At 31.9% G+C, this 16,138-nt stretch overlaps 1 protein-coding gene across 1 annotated transcript; it reads left to right on the top strand.

Moving 5' to 3' along the window:
• The first annotated feature begins 6,786 nt into the window (after positions 1–6,786).
• On the top strand, positions 6,787–10,488 carry LOC110664209 (ABC transporter G family member 14). The gene is made up of 5 exons (XM_021823790.2): positions 6,787–7,077; positions 7,189–7,981; positions 8,520–8,696; positions 8,806–8,993; positions 9,473–10,488. Exons 1-5 carry the CDS (start codon positions 6,982–6,984, stop codon positions 10,115–10,117), a joined length of 1,899 nt encoding a protein of 632 aa, XP_021679482.2. The 5' UTR covers positions 6,787–6,981; the 3' UTR covers positions 10,118–10,488.
• The last annotated feature ends 5,650 nt before the right edge of the window (positions 10,489–16,138 follow it).

The following is a 16,138-nucleotide window of genomic DNA, read 5'->3' as shown; positions in this document are numbered from 1 at the left end:
AAGTATAAGAAGATAAAAACCATATGATTTTCATGAATATTGGAGACAACAGTGAATTTAAGATGCAAAAAGTTGATGCAATGGATGTAGTGTGCTTGTTCACCAAGTTTTCCTTAATGCTAGAACTTCATCTTCAAGTTACTTGAGTCTAAAAGTAGAGGAGCAAGCTTTAGTTTAAGGGACACAATCAATAGACAACCAAATCAACACTCAACAACAACACAGATACAATATCTTAGATCAATTTCTCGTTAGTTCAACATCCTTGTTATTTTTCAATAGTCATTCTAGTTTAGCTCAACAACCAATTTCAATTCCAATTTAATTTTTTTCACTTAAAACAATCAATTTATATTTCTTTTGCACATATTTCAATTCTTGCATATCAATGTTTTAATTTCCTACAAGCTCAATTTACATTTATCTGCAATTGTGTATATTTTTAAGCAAATTAATTTTTCAATTTTTCGAAGCTCTTATTTACGTTTCCTGCATATATTTATATTTTCTCAACAAGCAATTTACTTTTTCAATCAAGCACTCAATTTACATTTTCTTGCTCAGATTTACTTTTCAATGCAAACTTTACATTTTCAACAATGATCAGCCTTTATGTTCCAAAGCTCTATATTTACTTTTCATACACAAGCAATCTTTTAGTTTTTCAGCAATTAAATTCCAGTTCTTTCTCAAATTTCTTAAGTTGATTCAAGTAGAGATCTTGACGAAACATATCGTGATAAAGTCAAGGTATCTAAGGAAAAATTCAGTCATTTATTTTTTACCAATCATTCAGATTAAAAAGTCAAATCGGTGTATTCAACCTACACAATTGGGATATTAACATCACTGACATATTTGCAATTCTACTTACATATAACAAAAAAGACCGTACATACTTTTAACATGCTCTAATTAAGTAAAATTAATTTAGCACAAAAAATAATTTAATCAATATTATGGATGATTGGTTATGGAGGGACCATTTCGTTTTTATCGGTTAGTACGATCTATTGCTCTTTTCTTATACCTATTTCGTCGCCGTAGAGGATTGATTCATAGGCACAACCTTTGTAATTCCATGGTATACCGATAAATTGGCTTCCCATTCGAAAGGCTGCAGCTTCTCAACCCTCCTTATCTTCAGATAATCTTCTTCGCATTACCGCATTGAATATTGCAAGCGAGAAAATTAGTCCAACAACCAATGATGAAATGAAAATTGTTTGTAAAATAAAGATTTCAAAGAGAAATTCTAACCAATATTGGGTGCTTGTTACTCTCCTCATAGGAAATTGCTCACTCTGGTCACAATTTCAAATATAAACAAAATGTTAATGCTGTCACCTTTGGCTTATGTGGCTAGTTCAAAAATTATAAGGGCTCTTTTGGTTAGAATTTATAAAATAATTCTTACATCAAATTTTAAATTTAATTAATTTAAATCATTATATATGTTAAAAAATATTATTTTTTTGTAATTATAATTATTTAAATAAAAAAAATACTAAAAATGCTTTATTGGATAATAATATGCTTTTTTTTCAAAGAGTAAAAAATCATTAATAACAAAAAATATATTTTATGAAATTATTATATTTTGTAAACAAATATTTTATTAATAGTAATATTATTAATAAATAAATAAATAAAATTTTTCAACATATTCTTTTTAGAAAAATTATACAAATTTATTTTTTATATGTCTTAATATAATTTATTTTGACAATAAATAATAATATATAAATCGTTTAAGCTATAATTTATAAATATTTTTAAGACATTTTATTTTAAAATTATTTTAAATTAAATAAAATTTAAATAACTATAATCACTTTAAATCTGGCAATATCATTTCAATTCATGAATTAAGTTAAAAAAAAAATATACATACTTTTCTTTATTTTTAACACAGAAAGGAATTTACCCTTTTCAATTCTCCTCTTCTTTCTTTCTAATAATGGTTTCTTTAACAACCTTAATATATAAAAGGAAAATTAAAAAGAGAGTGGGGAAATGAATTCCCAAATCCCATGACGAGATAATGACAATAAAATAAAATAAAATAAAATAAAATAAAATAATAAAAAAAAAGAGAGAAAGAAAGATGATGAGTGGAAGTGGATCTCAGTCTCATCCACCAAATGATTTTGTGAGATCTCTTTGTTTAAAACATAATCTCCTTTTTTTTTTTTCTCCACTAGAAGCTAGGAGTGCGTGCCACGTGTCGACTTCCCAACTCAATTCACGATCTCACTAAACGACAACTAGCACGCCATTTCTTTCTTTGTGCTTACTAATTACTATATAATATATACCTTTTTATAATAATATTAATAAAATAAAATATGTTATTGCCTTTCCCTGTTCCAACTACTTGTGAGGGCCTAAACAAAGTAATTAATTATGTTGCCAATAACACCCCACCACCTTCTTAAAATTTATCTTTTATTTTCATGTCCAATAATAATAATAATAATAATAATATTTAAATTTAGCATTTGTTTCCAACAATTATTGTTTCTTGTTAAGACAAGAAATTACCATCAACTTTAGACTTAGTTAATTATAGCCTCCTGTGAATTGTCTTACAAATCATTAATTATTAGATATTTAATTTTTAATAATTAATTATATATAAAGTGATTTAAAATAAAAATATTTAATAAAAATAATTATTAAATATAAAAATAGTGATATATAAGATCTTAATTAAAATGTTATATTAATTTTTTAATTATTTTCTCAATTTTTAAATATTAATATAAATATTATTCTATCAAATAATATAAATAAAAAAAATATTGTTTTGAGTAAAATTAAAATATTAAATATTATCATTGTTACAGGATTTATAATTTAGATAATTAATTAGCGTAAATTTTACATATTTTGTTTTATTTGATGAGATTTGTTTTAATTAACGATTTATTTACAGTGGGCTCATCTAATAATCCCTTGGAAGAAAATAGTTGCTTTCATTTTTTAAAGATCGTTATATAGCTCATTTCACGAACCAAAAAGCTTTCAAGATATCTTGAATTAAAAATAAATAAATAAAAAAAACACCACACTAAGTGCCTCTCCATGAGCATTCATTAATGATTTTATCTTCATTTCACCATCATTAATGATATTTAAAATAACCCATAAATTTACATAAAATTTAAAATTAATATAATAATACGTATAACTTAATATCAAACTATCCTATTTAGAACTAATTTAATTAATCTAAATTTAAATAAAAATACAAAAATTAATCTTATAAAAAAATTTTAATATGATAGCCTGATTGATTTTTTTTTCATTTTTAAGATATAAAAAATAAGAGATTTCTAATTCCAGTCTCTCTAATTATCTACTATAAAATAATTTATCTTTATGAGGAAGATGTCGATCTCTCATTGTATAGTCCATCAGTTATTACTTGCCCTATTAGACATTTATAATTTAAAAATTAACTCTAAATTTAATAATTTTTTTTTTAATATGCAACTTATGACTCAAAATGAAATGATATAAACATATCTAAAATTACAAAGACAAAATAATTAACTTACAACTTAAAATAATTTAAACCTAAATAAATCAAACTCAAATTTAAACTATCATTTTTCTTTAAAAGAATTTTAATAATTAAATCGACTCAAATCGAATCATTGAGATCATAAGTTAATTTCAAGAATCAAAACTGAACTGATTTACAAGTGGGAAGAAAAAGTGGGTGAGTTAGATTAGGGTATGATGCCCATAAAAGGAAGGGAAGAATCCATTAAAAATGGAGCTACAGCCTACAGATGGTAGAATTGAAAGAGAACAAATTAAAAATAAAGAAGGAACATTGGAATGAATAAGAATATTATATAGTTGAAAAGTAAGGGCACTAATTGAAGCAAAACCCTCATGCTTGTATAAAATAATATACAAGTTGAAGGGCACAAAGAGCTCTCCCACTCATAAATATGATGCCCACCCACCTAGTTTCCAAACACTATTACATTGCTTTTATAATCTCTCTCTCTCTCTCTCTCTCTCTTTTAATATTGAGAATATTTTTATAAATAATGCATTATTTATATTTAATTTATACATTTTAAAATTATTTCAGTATCACTTTATGATGATAAACTAAATTATCATAATTAGTTGAATATTAATTTTGAGAGTTGAAACTTGATTAATAAAATAAAAAGAAAATTCACTTGCCAACTTCTTAGGTTCTAGTCAGCTACGATAACAAATACAAGAATGGTTCCACTGGAACCATACACTCTTACCTTAGTGCTCTGTATATATATATATATATATATGGACAGAAATTAGAATCTGATGGATGGGTGCTTCTTTAATCTTTAATCATTTCTCTTTCTTGTTAAACCTAAAATTATATTTAAAAAAATAATTGAAAAAGAATATTATGATAACACTGATTAGTATTAAGAATGTTATTAATTTATTATTAAAAAAAATAAATATATGAAAAATAATTTTAAAATTATATTTTAATTATAAACATTAAAAACTCTAAAATAATTAATTTTTTAAATTATGCTTTTGCACCATAAAAAATAATGCTTTCTTTAATATATATATATATATATATATATATATTATTAATGAGCACAAGCAATGATACAAATGGTCATATCGAATTTCGGTGATGCGAATGTTGAAATGTACAGTAAAAATGAAATAGCAGTTCATAAAGGAATATAAGAATCAGGTGGCTTTATAAAGAAAAGGACCTTGAATTGCCTTTCACTTATTTTTCTTTTTCTTTTTTTAAATATTTTTAACAACTCAAATTCATTTTTTATTTAACCTTACCTTCTCTTTCATATATAAAACCTTCTTCTTCTTCCTCCTCCTCCTCCTCCTCTTCAAATTAAGCAAATCCCACTCTTCTTCTTATTTCCTATCGTACTAATTTTCAACCAACTTAATGTAGTAATATTTGAATGTGAAATCTTAATGCACGCATAATTATATTATAGAAAAAATAAATATAGAAAATTTATATAAATAAAAAAGTTTTACTATAATAAAAAGAATAAATTATAATTTCTTTAAACTGTAATTCTAATTTATTAGGATAATAATATGACATTAATTTATTTAGATAGGAAAAGATTAATTGTGCAAAAAGAAGAAATTGAAGGAAATTGAAGTGAGAGGAGAGATAAGAGTGGAAAGGAAACTAAGATTAAGCAAGTGAGATCATGAGAAGAGAATCAATTTATATAGAAAATGAACATGTGAACATGTGTAGAGTCTCATAATGCCCGACATTTCATTGGTTGCCACTCATGTAAAGAAAAGAGAGAATAAGAGGACTGCTTTATATTTGGTTTCTCATAGCTATTTTTTACTGGTTTCACCGCTTCACCCTCCTCCTATAAATGCAACAAACAAACAAACAGAGACTTGTCATATCATTGTCCTTAAATTGCTCAAAAGCATATGAAAATAAACTAACTTTTTATTTTTTAAATGAAATTTGAGACAATTTTCAGCATGTAAAGATTAAGACTTATCTTTCTTTCTTTCTTCTTTTTTATACCTTTTACAAGGGAGAAATCTTAAAGAGCCACAAATAAATAATGGATCACTAATTTGCAAAGGGATATGAATTTTAGTTGGGAATTATAGTTAATCTGAATAGTCTTCCTACTTCTTTAAGATATATAAGGAGGATATATAAGGAGTGGAGATGTCGTCCATTTGAGTCTTTCTATTTATTTATTCTAAAATTATTTACCGAGAAAAAGAACGGGAGATTATTACCTCCCATTGTCTAATCCATCAATTAGACCCGGTACATTTCAGTTAAAACCAAATTAACACCCACGCACACCACCACCTCCCACCCCGGCCCCCCCCCCCCCCCCCCCCCCCCTCCAAAAAAAAAAAATGTATGCACTTATCTGTAATGATGTTCAGCAGCATTGATTCAGGGTCTTCTAGCTAGGAGCTACTACTCATGCATATGATTCTTTCCATTTTCACATGCAGGCACGACATATGTAGATGTACAAGATTAAGAAATGTGAAAACAGAAATGAGAATAGATTATGCATGAAAGTAATACAAGATTTAGCCTTAATTTATAGGATCCCAGTTGGTTCGTGATCCAGGTTTTCTGTGTGAAGTAGTGGGAATAAGCACGATCATTTGTCTAGCAGATAATATACCTAATCATTTCTTTCTTTTCCATTTCCAACTGCATAAAACCCTTTATATGCAGTGCGCATGTGCATATCATATGCGTGCTTAAGCGCGCATAACAAACAAGAATAGAAATCAAAGCCATTTTCTTATTTTCCAATTCCACATATATATGCCTATAGAATATAAAATGTATGTATTCTAGCAGTCACTAAAAGTTTTAAGCTGTTGCTACCAGAAAAAATTGATGTAATAGAATGGTTTAAGACTAGTAAAAATTGATTTTTATCAGTGGCACGTATCATTTCCCAATTGCAACAGTCTAATGCGGGCCACATGAAGATGTACGCACCCATCACCATAATAAGAAAGAGACAAGATGCCAATGTAAGGAAATTCTGCAGGGGATTAGCTTAAATAATAACAATTAAGAGTTAGTGATAGAATATTTTTTTCCTTTAATAAAAAAAAAAAAAGAAAAAACAAATTAAAGAAGGCGGGATCCCACCATGGATGCTACGCATACACCATAGAGCTTGGCACACAAGAGAAAATCATTGTTTCTGGCTTTCTGCATCTCTACTACTATATATTTATGTGCTCCACGGTTCACTTTGGGAAGCCAAGTTAAAAGAAACTCCTTAACTTCTCCCTTACCCTAATCTCATCAGAAACAGCCGCCCACTGCCTCCACCACCACCACCACCACCATTACCGAAAACGTACAGTAATATAACATCATTTCATCTTGGCCACATCCCTCATCTGCGTAGTGTCAAAACAGTGTTCCAGCGGACGTACAATCTGGCAGAGATGTCTGAAGCTCATGATGGGGCTGTTCTTGCCTACCCCATACAAGCCAATCCACAGTGTGTCCTCCAACTCTCCACATATCCTATAACTTTGAAGGTCTCTTTCTCAACTACAACAGTACATAATAAGCCATATTTAATTTACATGTTCTTAATTATTATACTAATTGATTAATATTTTTCTTTTCATTTTAATCTTAATTTTCAGTTTGAGGAGGTGGTTTACAAAGTTAAACTGGAGCAGAAAGGAATGTGCTGGGGTGGTACATGTGGCACTCGAGAAAAGACAATATTGAATGGCATAACTGGCATGGTTTGCCCTGGTGAGATACTAGCAATGCTAGGTCCATCAGGCAGTGGCAAAACCACCCTCCTCACTGCTCTAGGAGGCCGTCTCAATGGTAAGTTGTCTGGAAAGATCACATACAATGGCCAGCCCTTTTCCGGGGCCATAAAGCGCCGCACAGGATTCGTTGCTCAGGATGATGTTCTATACCCCCATCTCACTGTGAAAGAAACCCTACTATTCACTGCCTTGCTAAGGCTGCCCAAAACCTTAACCCAAGAAGAGAAATTACAGCATGTGAAGAGAGTTATAACTGAACTAGGCTTGACTCGTTGCCAGAATAGCATGATAGGAGGGCCACTTTTCAGAGGAATATCAGGAGGGGAGAAGAAGAGGGTTAGTATAGGTCAAGAAATGCTAATCAATCCAAGCTTGCTACTACTAGATGAACCTACATCAGGGTTGGACTCAACTACAGCTCAAAGGATTATTACCACAATCAAAAGGCTTGCCAGTGGAGGACGAACAGTTGTTACCACCATTCATCAGCCCTCAAGTCGTCTTTACCATATGTTTGATAAGGTTGTGTTGCTTTCAGAGGGCAGCCCCATCTATTATGGTCCTGCATCTTCAGCCTTGGAATACTTTTCCTCAATTGGTTTCTCTACATCCATGACTATCAATCCAGCTGACCTATTACTAGATCTTGCCAATGGTAATTTCGAAATCTATATCTGAATTTTTTTCATATATATAGAGACTTCAGTCACATTTTCAAGGAAAAAAGTAACATGGATGAAATCTATAGAGGGAGGTGAAGCTTCCTTCTGTTCATAAATTTTGTCTATTCTTTCCTGCTCCTTGTCCACATTGAAAATCTTTAAAGGGGGGCCCTGGAGATAGAGCCTTTGACTTCCTGCATTACAGGGCAAGCTTTCATCCATCTTCTTATTTGATTCATTTGTAAAAGAGTGGGATTTCAGTTTGTGCTTAAACTTGTACCTTTCATAAAATGGAGCAAACCAACCCCCACTACACGCCCCACCATTGCACGCACCCCCAAGAAAAGAAGAAAAATAGTACTGCCATGATCACTTGCTTTAGGAAATTCTAATCTTATTAAAATAAACCTTCAAGGGAAAAGTTCAAACTATTTATCCACACACAGATATTTATTATCTATATTAAAGTTCACAGGAACAGAGTACAACTTATCTATTGTCCTGACAGCTATGTGAAACTATAAATTCTAGGTATTGCTCCTGATTCTAAACATGTGACTGAACAAGGAGAGAACATGGAACAAGAACAGAAGTTGATAAAGGAGGCTCTCCTTTCTGGTTATGAGAGGAATATTTCCACACGACTCAAAGCTGAGCTTTGCAATTTGGATGTCAATAGCTATAGTTATACAAAAGATGCCTCGACAAGTTTGTATTCATATTCTCTTCTGATTACTTTAAAACTGTTTTAATCAGTAATCACAATCAACCTCCTGTGCTATACTTTTAGCAAAGAAGTAATTCTGGAATCTATCAGGAATTGATACAATGTCACAGCAATGGTGCACAAGCTGGTGGCATCAGTTCAAGGTGCTATTTCAGAGGGGACTGAGGGAGAGGAGATATGAATCCTTCAACAGGTTAAGAATTTTCCAAGTCATCAGTGTTGCTGTGCTTGGTGGACTCCTTTGGTGGCAGACCCCATCTTCTCACATCCAAGATCGCGTAAGAACTCTTTTAGTTTCTCTCTTGTATAATGATCCACAAAACAAAAGCACAGTTTGTGCACAAATTTTCATTCATTTCGCGATAAATTCTACTGGTTAAATTTTCAATCCTATGGTTAACAGCTCTTTCGCACACTGCATTTATGCATATTTTAACTCAGCGGTATTGGGGTCATCTCCAGAGTTGTAAGGACTCAGAGTTCATGTCCCAGTTGTAGCCTAAATGAACCAAAAAAATGAAAGGCAGATTGTAGGAAACTGCTATTAATTCAAAATTCAAGTAGAGTTCGTGACAAGGTTCCAAATTTTACTTTTGACATTTCCAGGTCAAATTGCTGTGCACTTTGTTTATAGAATAGAAATCCTGTAACAACGATTCTAGTAATCCAATCTAAACAAGAACAGAAATCCTGGAATACCAATTTTTGTACCTCATTTTCTAATATGCGCTAAAATTATTTGCATTTCCAAATGCAGATTGCACTGCTCTTCTTCTTCTCAGTGTTCTGGGGCTTCTACCCGCTCTACAATGCAGTTTTTACATTTCCTCAAGAAAGAAGGATGTTGATCAAGGAAAGAGCATCTGGAATGTATCACCTTTCATCCTACTTCCTAGCCAGAACATTTGGAGACCTGCCATTGGAACTTGCACTTCCAACCGCTTTTGTATGCATAATCTACTGGATGGGTGGGCTTAAGCCTGATCCCATAACTTTCATCCTTTCCCTACTTGTGGTTCTCTACACTGTCCTTGTCTCGCAAAGTCTGGGATTGGCTATTGGTGCTATTCTCATGGACATAAAACAAGCTACTACACTAGCTTCAGTAACAACTCTGGTTTTCCTCATTGCAGGAGGATACTATGTTCAACAGATCCCTTCCTTCATAGTATGGCTAAAGTACTTAAGCTATAGCTACTACTGCTACAAACTTCTTCTTGGTGTCCACTACAGTGAGGATGATTATTATGAGTGCTCAAAGGGAGCTTTGTGCAGGGTAACTGATTTTCCAGCAATTAAAACAATGGGTCTGAACCAGTTGTGGATTGATGTGTGCATTATGGCTCTGATGTTGGTGGGTTATCGACTGGTTGCTTATTGGGCATTGCATAGAGTGCATTGAGGTGAACTTATACAGCAGAGGTCTCATTTCAAGAAGAAAGAGAGTTTGAAGAGTTTTCTCCTTCTTCAACTGAGGAATAATTATGTTATTGATTTAGCTGGGAATATCAGGATGAGTGGATGTGTTGACTTCCTTTTACACCTTAGATATTGCTAACTTTGAAGTGTAAATTTCTGAATAAATATTTAACAATATATCCCCTAAAAAAAACAACAGACATGTAGTATCAATCCTATTAAAGGAAAGGAAAAAGAAGATATGCATTTCCCATTGCAGGAAAGAAAAAAGAAAATGAACGGTCCAATAATCTTGTGGAACTGATTTCTGTATCTTTGTGGGGCTTCAAAACCTGATTGCCTTTGTTTGTTGAATGGGTTCCTGTTGCCCAGTGCATGCATTATCATCAACAGAAAAAAGAATGACACCCCCCATCACAAGAAAATGAATAATCAGGGGGAACAAATGATAGTGATAGACAAGGAAGACCTCAAACGCAGTACGGGGAATAATAAGCCTTATTTCCCACTTTTCCTTTTCAAAAAAGTTGATTAATTATTATAATGAATGGAGGAGGGAGTTTATATTCAGTTAAGCTTAAAACATTTTAAAGTGATTGACAGAAAACCTGTGAAATTCTTCCTTAGGAAAAAATAAAAAGTTTAGCATTATTAACAACACAATTCGATTCAAAAGCCAACAATTAAATATCATATGAGTAAGTCTTATTAATACTGGATACATACACCCAATTAATTTATAGATATAAAAATTATGATTAATCTATCTAAAATCAAGATAAAATTTATGGAAAATTATGGTCCCAAAAGTGATACACAAATATAAGCTCTTTTATTACGAAAAAACAAAAGTTGGGGAATAAGCAAATCCAACATAATCAGGAGATAGGCCCACGCAGAGTGAAAATGGGTGGAGGAGACTCATGCAAACGCCAAATGACACCCAAAATCCGTGCGATTTGTGAGGTTTCTTTTTTGGAAGATAATGCAAAACCCACATCTTAAATTCATGATCTTGAAATAATAACAGGAAAGGACAAGGAATAATCTGCATGCGGATATGGACATGAATTGTTTGTTCTGGGAATTAAGGAATGGTGTGTTTCCATATTCTGAGTGTGAGCACATATTGAAGGGACAGGACAGCTTCCTCCATGACCCACACGTAATATATTTTTCTTTTCCAACTAAGAAAGTCCAAAACCACAATCATTCAGGCGTGATCCAATTGTGTGCACGTGCTGATAATGCACTGAATAGGATCAACACCAACACTACACATCCGACTCACCAACTTTGTGAAGTCCAAGACACATATCTATCAACTCAATCATAAAAAATAAAAGAAAAAAAGAAAAAAAAAACCTTCCTTTATGTGTGCAAGTGTAAGTGACATAAAAGGATAATTTACAAAATACTAAAAGTATTTCATATTTTTTTTCTAATTTTATTCGTAATTTTTAATTTTGATAATTTTATCTTAATTAAAAAATAAATTATATTCCATTTTGACCAATCAAACTCTAATTATATTTTTCAATTGATCCACTTCCACCATTAAGGATCCAACCCCACCCCTACTACTAGCACCACCTGAATTTCATTTTGACACTCATGATGTATCAAACAGTGGAGAGATTTAGTAGTGGCAAGGAGATAGAATGAGCGAACAAACTATTCAATATGGCTAAACTTCAATTGGAAAATTTTTGATACCGTTGCAACAACTTTTGTGAATTAAGATGAAATTGTAAAAATTAAAAATTATGGATAAATTGGAAAAATAAAGAGTTTTTTTTTTTTATCATCAATACTATTTTAAAAGAATTTTAAGGCCTGGCCTGATTTGATCCATGTATCACTCATCTAAATTATTTATAATTTATAAAATATTAAAAGAAATAAAAAGTAATTATTTTAATACCAAGCTAAACTTTTCATCATCTTGTTAATAATTAAGACTATTATTTTTTATCTTAATTTTGTATTTTGATGATTAGTTTCAATTTTATTACTATTTTTCATTTTGATTAAGAGAAAGATGGAGAAAGTAAGCCTGCATTCTTTTGGAGTTGTTCAGAGAATGGAAAGGGTGAGGGTTTGAAAGTTTTAAATGGCAACTGCTAAGGACAGTTCGAAAATTTAAAAATTGCATTCAATATATCTAGCGTTACTAATAATGGTGATTGCCCTTTAAGTTCTATTAACCAGCTTCACTTATAACACGCTTTTAGAGATTCTTTGGCAAGTCATCTTTGACAAACCTGCATGCTTCCATTAAATGGCATTATAAGACGCGATTAGAGCAAGTTGTGGGTATGAATGTCGACCAGAACCCAGACACGCTTGAATTCACCCATTTTGTTATAAATAGTTTCCTCTCACCCTAAATTTGTAATTTTTTTTAAACACACCAATTTTGTAAAAAGCGCTCTCTCTTTCTCTCTCTCTTTGTTATTAATCGAAAAACACATTGTTTATCATTTCTTCTACCTCTGTAAAATTACTGGAAGCGTTGCCTTCAATTTCTGAACTTTACTAGAATATCAATGCAATGAACATTGATTTTGATTGGGTACTCTAAAGCTAACTGAAGCAAGGTACGTTTTAGTTTATGTTTGCTGTAATACCCCTCATTGAGGAAAATTAGAAGTTGCACTTGAAGAGGGAATGCCTCATGAAGTCTCGAAGGAAAGAAGGCTTAAAAGAAGCAGAGTGTTTGGAAAGAAAAAAAGAAAAGAGGGATTAAAGTACAATAAGCCTATTCAGACATGATGTCCCAAAATATGTCTAAGAGGGGGGTGAATTGGACTTTAAAAATAATTTTCGGTTCTTACTCAAAACCTTTAAAAATTGCAGCTAGGTTCAACTCAATTGACTAATATGAAATATGAACAATACAGCTCTATTGACAAGTTGATTCAAAGTTAAGCTATATGCAATCAGTACACTGATCTAACAAATTATATCAGCATTCAGCAGAGATATCAGTAATCTGAATAAGTTTTTAACACAAAGAACCAGAGCAAGACACGGATATCCTAAGCGACAAAGAAATCAAATAACAAGCAGATTATATCAGATATCAGCAGATTTAGCAGTAAATTAATTTTCTTAGTTTGCAGCAAGGTTATCAGCAAACAATATCAACTTTCATATCAGCAAAAGCATATCAGTTATAAAGTTAAATTGCATAAAAGTAAAGAGCAAAGGTTGAGAAAATGAACACTGAAATTTTTATAGTGGTTCAGCTCAACTAGCCTACATCCACTCTCTCAAAGATCCCACTTTGAGTCTTCACTTCACTATTCTTCTCTTTTAAAGGCAAGAGACAAAAGCCCTTTACAAATCTTCTCACCAAAACTTTTACAAGTAGCTTCACACTTCTACCAAGTGTTATCCCAAACACTTTTCACAACCAAGCTTCACTAGGTGCTTGAATGACCTCTCATAAATGATAATAATGCGTTTAAAACTCACTCTCACTCAATACAACAGAATCTATGAAGAAGAGTTGAGTAAATAAGCCAATGATGAGCATTAAAACACTTTGAGCACTTTGAATGAAAGCTTTTATGATTTTGAACAGTAGAGAGACTTTCATTAAGTGCAAAATGGCCAAAGGTAGGTGTATTTATAGCTTTGGAACGTTTTTTACCGTTGGAGAACTCATTTGAACGTTACAGATACGAATTTCAAGAAAATACCCGTTATTTTGTCTTTTTCTGCGATGTTGTGCAGAGTTGAGACAGTTAGCATACTTGAGAAAATAGCAAACCAGTTAGCATACTAAAATAAGTAGCAAACCAGTTAGCATACCAAGAAAACTTTTCTGCATAACTTTCAAAGCTATAAAACTTTACACCAAATCATAGTCAAATACTTTTTAGGCCAATAATGATGTCTAAAAGAAAAATCATTTGAGGGATTGAAAATAAGCATCATTGACTTTTACTCCTCAATTCTTTTCACAAGTAATCCTAAAAATAAAACTTAACTTCTATACTATATGTACCTTCAATTCTGATTTTCAATGCAGCCTTAGAAGGTAACCTTTTCTTCTTTTATCTCTTTTGATTCGTCATGTGTTATCCTTAGAATGTTATCCTTTCTTCAGAAGCACGAATCCATCATAAAATCCTTGTGACTTTTCTTTGAGATGCACAACTCTTAAAACAATGTTAGTTTGATTCTAGTTGAGTTTTGGTATCATCAAAATCTATGCTCCTTTGAGCTTGTGGGGTCAACAAGACATGTTCGCTCGCTGAACGTTAAGTTCGGTTGCCAAAATTGTCTGGGTAGAATATAAAACTTGAAGGATTTTTGTTCCACTAGCCCTCTCTCTCACTTTCTCCACTACGCTCCACTTTTCTCCCCTCCCTCAGTTTCTTTTTTACCTTAGCCCTAAAACACACTACCCTAAATCCCATATGAAGGAGAATCACTTAAACCTCTCAAAAAGGGTAACAAACACCCTTTTCTCTCATCCCTCAGATGAGGTTAAGAAGAAAAGGAAGAAACTCCTCCCTTAGAAGCCATAGCAAAAGAGGTAAGTCTTCCTTTTCTTCTTCTCTATTTGTTTAAAGGTTTTAGGATAGTATTTTGCAAAAGGATTGGTTTAGATTTGGTTTAAAGTTGTTTTTAAGGTTTAGTGTAAAAATAATGAAATGTAAACCCCATATTAGAAATCCAAGTTATTTGAGTATGGTTTTAGTTGTTTAAAGTATAAAATGATGAGAAACACCTAGAATGAAAACCTTAGGACTTGGTATTGGGATTGAGGGTTGAAACCCAAACTATTAGCATTGTGGACGAATTCTGGGTAAACCTAGGTTCGGCAGCCAAATCATGGATGTTCGATAGCCAGTACATGTGAATCATCATGTAAATAGTGCATGGCAAACTTAATCATTTGACTAAGAATCCCAAGTCTAATTAATTTTATTTAAGTTCTAAATTAATAACCTCTAAATCTGTATTAACCCAATTTCGGACCATTACCGGTGCTAGAGCTCAGATCAACGTTGTAATGCCTTCACCGTAGGTAGTCTGTACGTTCTACTATTCTGACGACTAACGTCTGTGTGAAAAGCTAGAATGTCTGAAACTATACTTAAATGATAGTGAGGAGACATAAAATGATGGAATACATGATAAGAAAATAAAAGAAAAATTAAGAGAAAATATAAGAAAGGAAATACAACTAGGTTAAACGAGCCAGAACCGTAGCGATGGGTGACCGTACAGGAAAATTACGGCGAAGACAATTGCCGACCCCAGGACCGCGGGGATCCCTAGAAAATAATTTTCGAGACCGAATTAAAAGTTTATTGAAGTAAAAATGGTATTGGAAATGTCAAAGGAAATTTAGTGAATCCGTACAGATAAAAATGAAAATTTAAGGAGTCGACGAATTCGGAATTTAATCGCTATTACCGAAAAATCTGAAATACAACCCGAAGAGGGGCATTTTGGTCATTTGACACCTAAAGTTGACTTTTGACCTAAATGCCCATTAAAAATGAGTGGTATTAAAATTTAAAAATCCCATAAAAAAATTAAATTACATGTGTAGTGTAATTAAGGGAAATAAAGGGGTATAAATTGAAATAATGAAAACTTGATTATTATAATAATTTATTAATTATTAGTGGGGGTATAAATAGTCATAAGTGGACAGAATTTTCCACTAACAATTTAATCTTCTTCAACCTTCCATTCTCATGGCCGAATGGTTCTCTCAATACCTCCATAGATTTTCTTCATGCAAGCTCTAAGTTCTCCCCTTTCTCACCATGATTTTTACAAGTCCCTTCACAAGAAATTGTCCACACACCTTGGGAAGGCTTTAGGCAGCAACAAGAAGTGAAAATTTTGAAGTTTTACAAGGTTGGAAAATTCTGGAATCAATGTTAGTGCATAATTTCCCTTCTTTTCTTTGTTAGGCCTTGAATTGAGGTTGATATGAAGTGAATTATACATGAAAGTTTAGAGAAATGATGGG

The sequence above is a fragment of the Hevea brasiliensis genome, chromosome 18 (assembly GCF_030052815.1).
Source record: "Hevea brasiliensis isolate MT/VB/25A 57/8 chromosome 18, ASM3005281v1, whole genome shotgun sequence".
Lineage (NCBI taxonomy): Eukaryota > Viridiplantae > Streptophyta > Magnoliopsida > Malpighiales > Euphorbiaceae > Hevea > Hevea brasiliensis.
The sequence above is the reverse complement of the archived record's forward strand: the minus strand, read 5'-3'. Positions and strand labels throughout refer to the sequence as shown.

Coding starts and splice junctions, on each gene's coding strand:
- LOC110664209 (XM_021823790.2), top strand. CDS start 6,982: ATGTCTGAAGCTCATGATGGGGCTGTTCTTGCCTACCCCATACAAGCC. Junction 7,078..7,188: donor CATATCCTATAACTTTGAAG/GTCTCTTTCTCA, acceptor CTTAATTTTCAG/TTTGAGGAGGTGGTTTACAA. Junction 8,697..8,805: donor TACAAAAGATGCCTCGACAA/GTTTGTATTCAT, acceptor GGAATCTATCAG/GAATTGATACAATGTCACAG.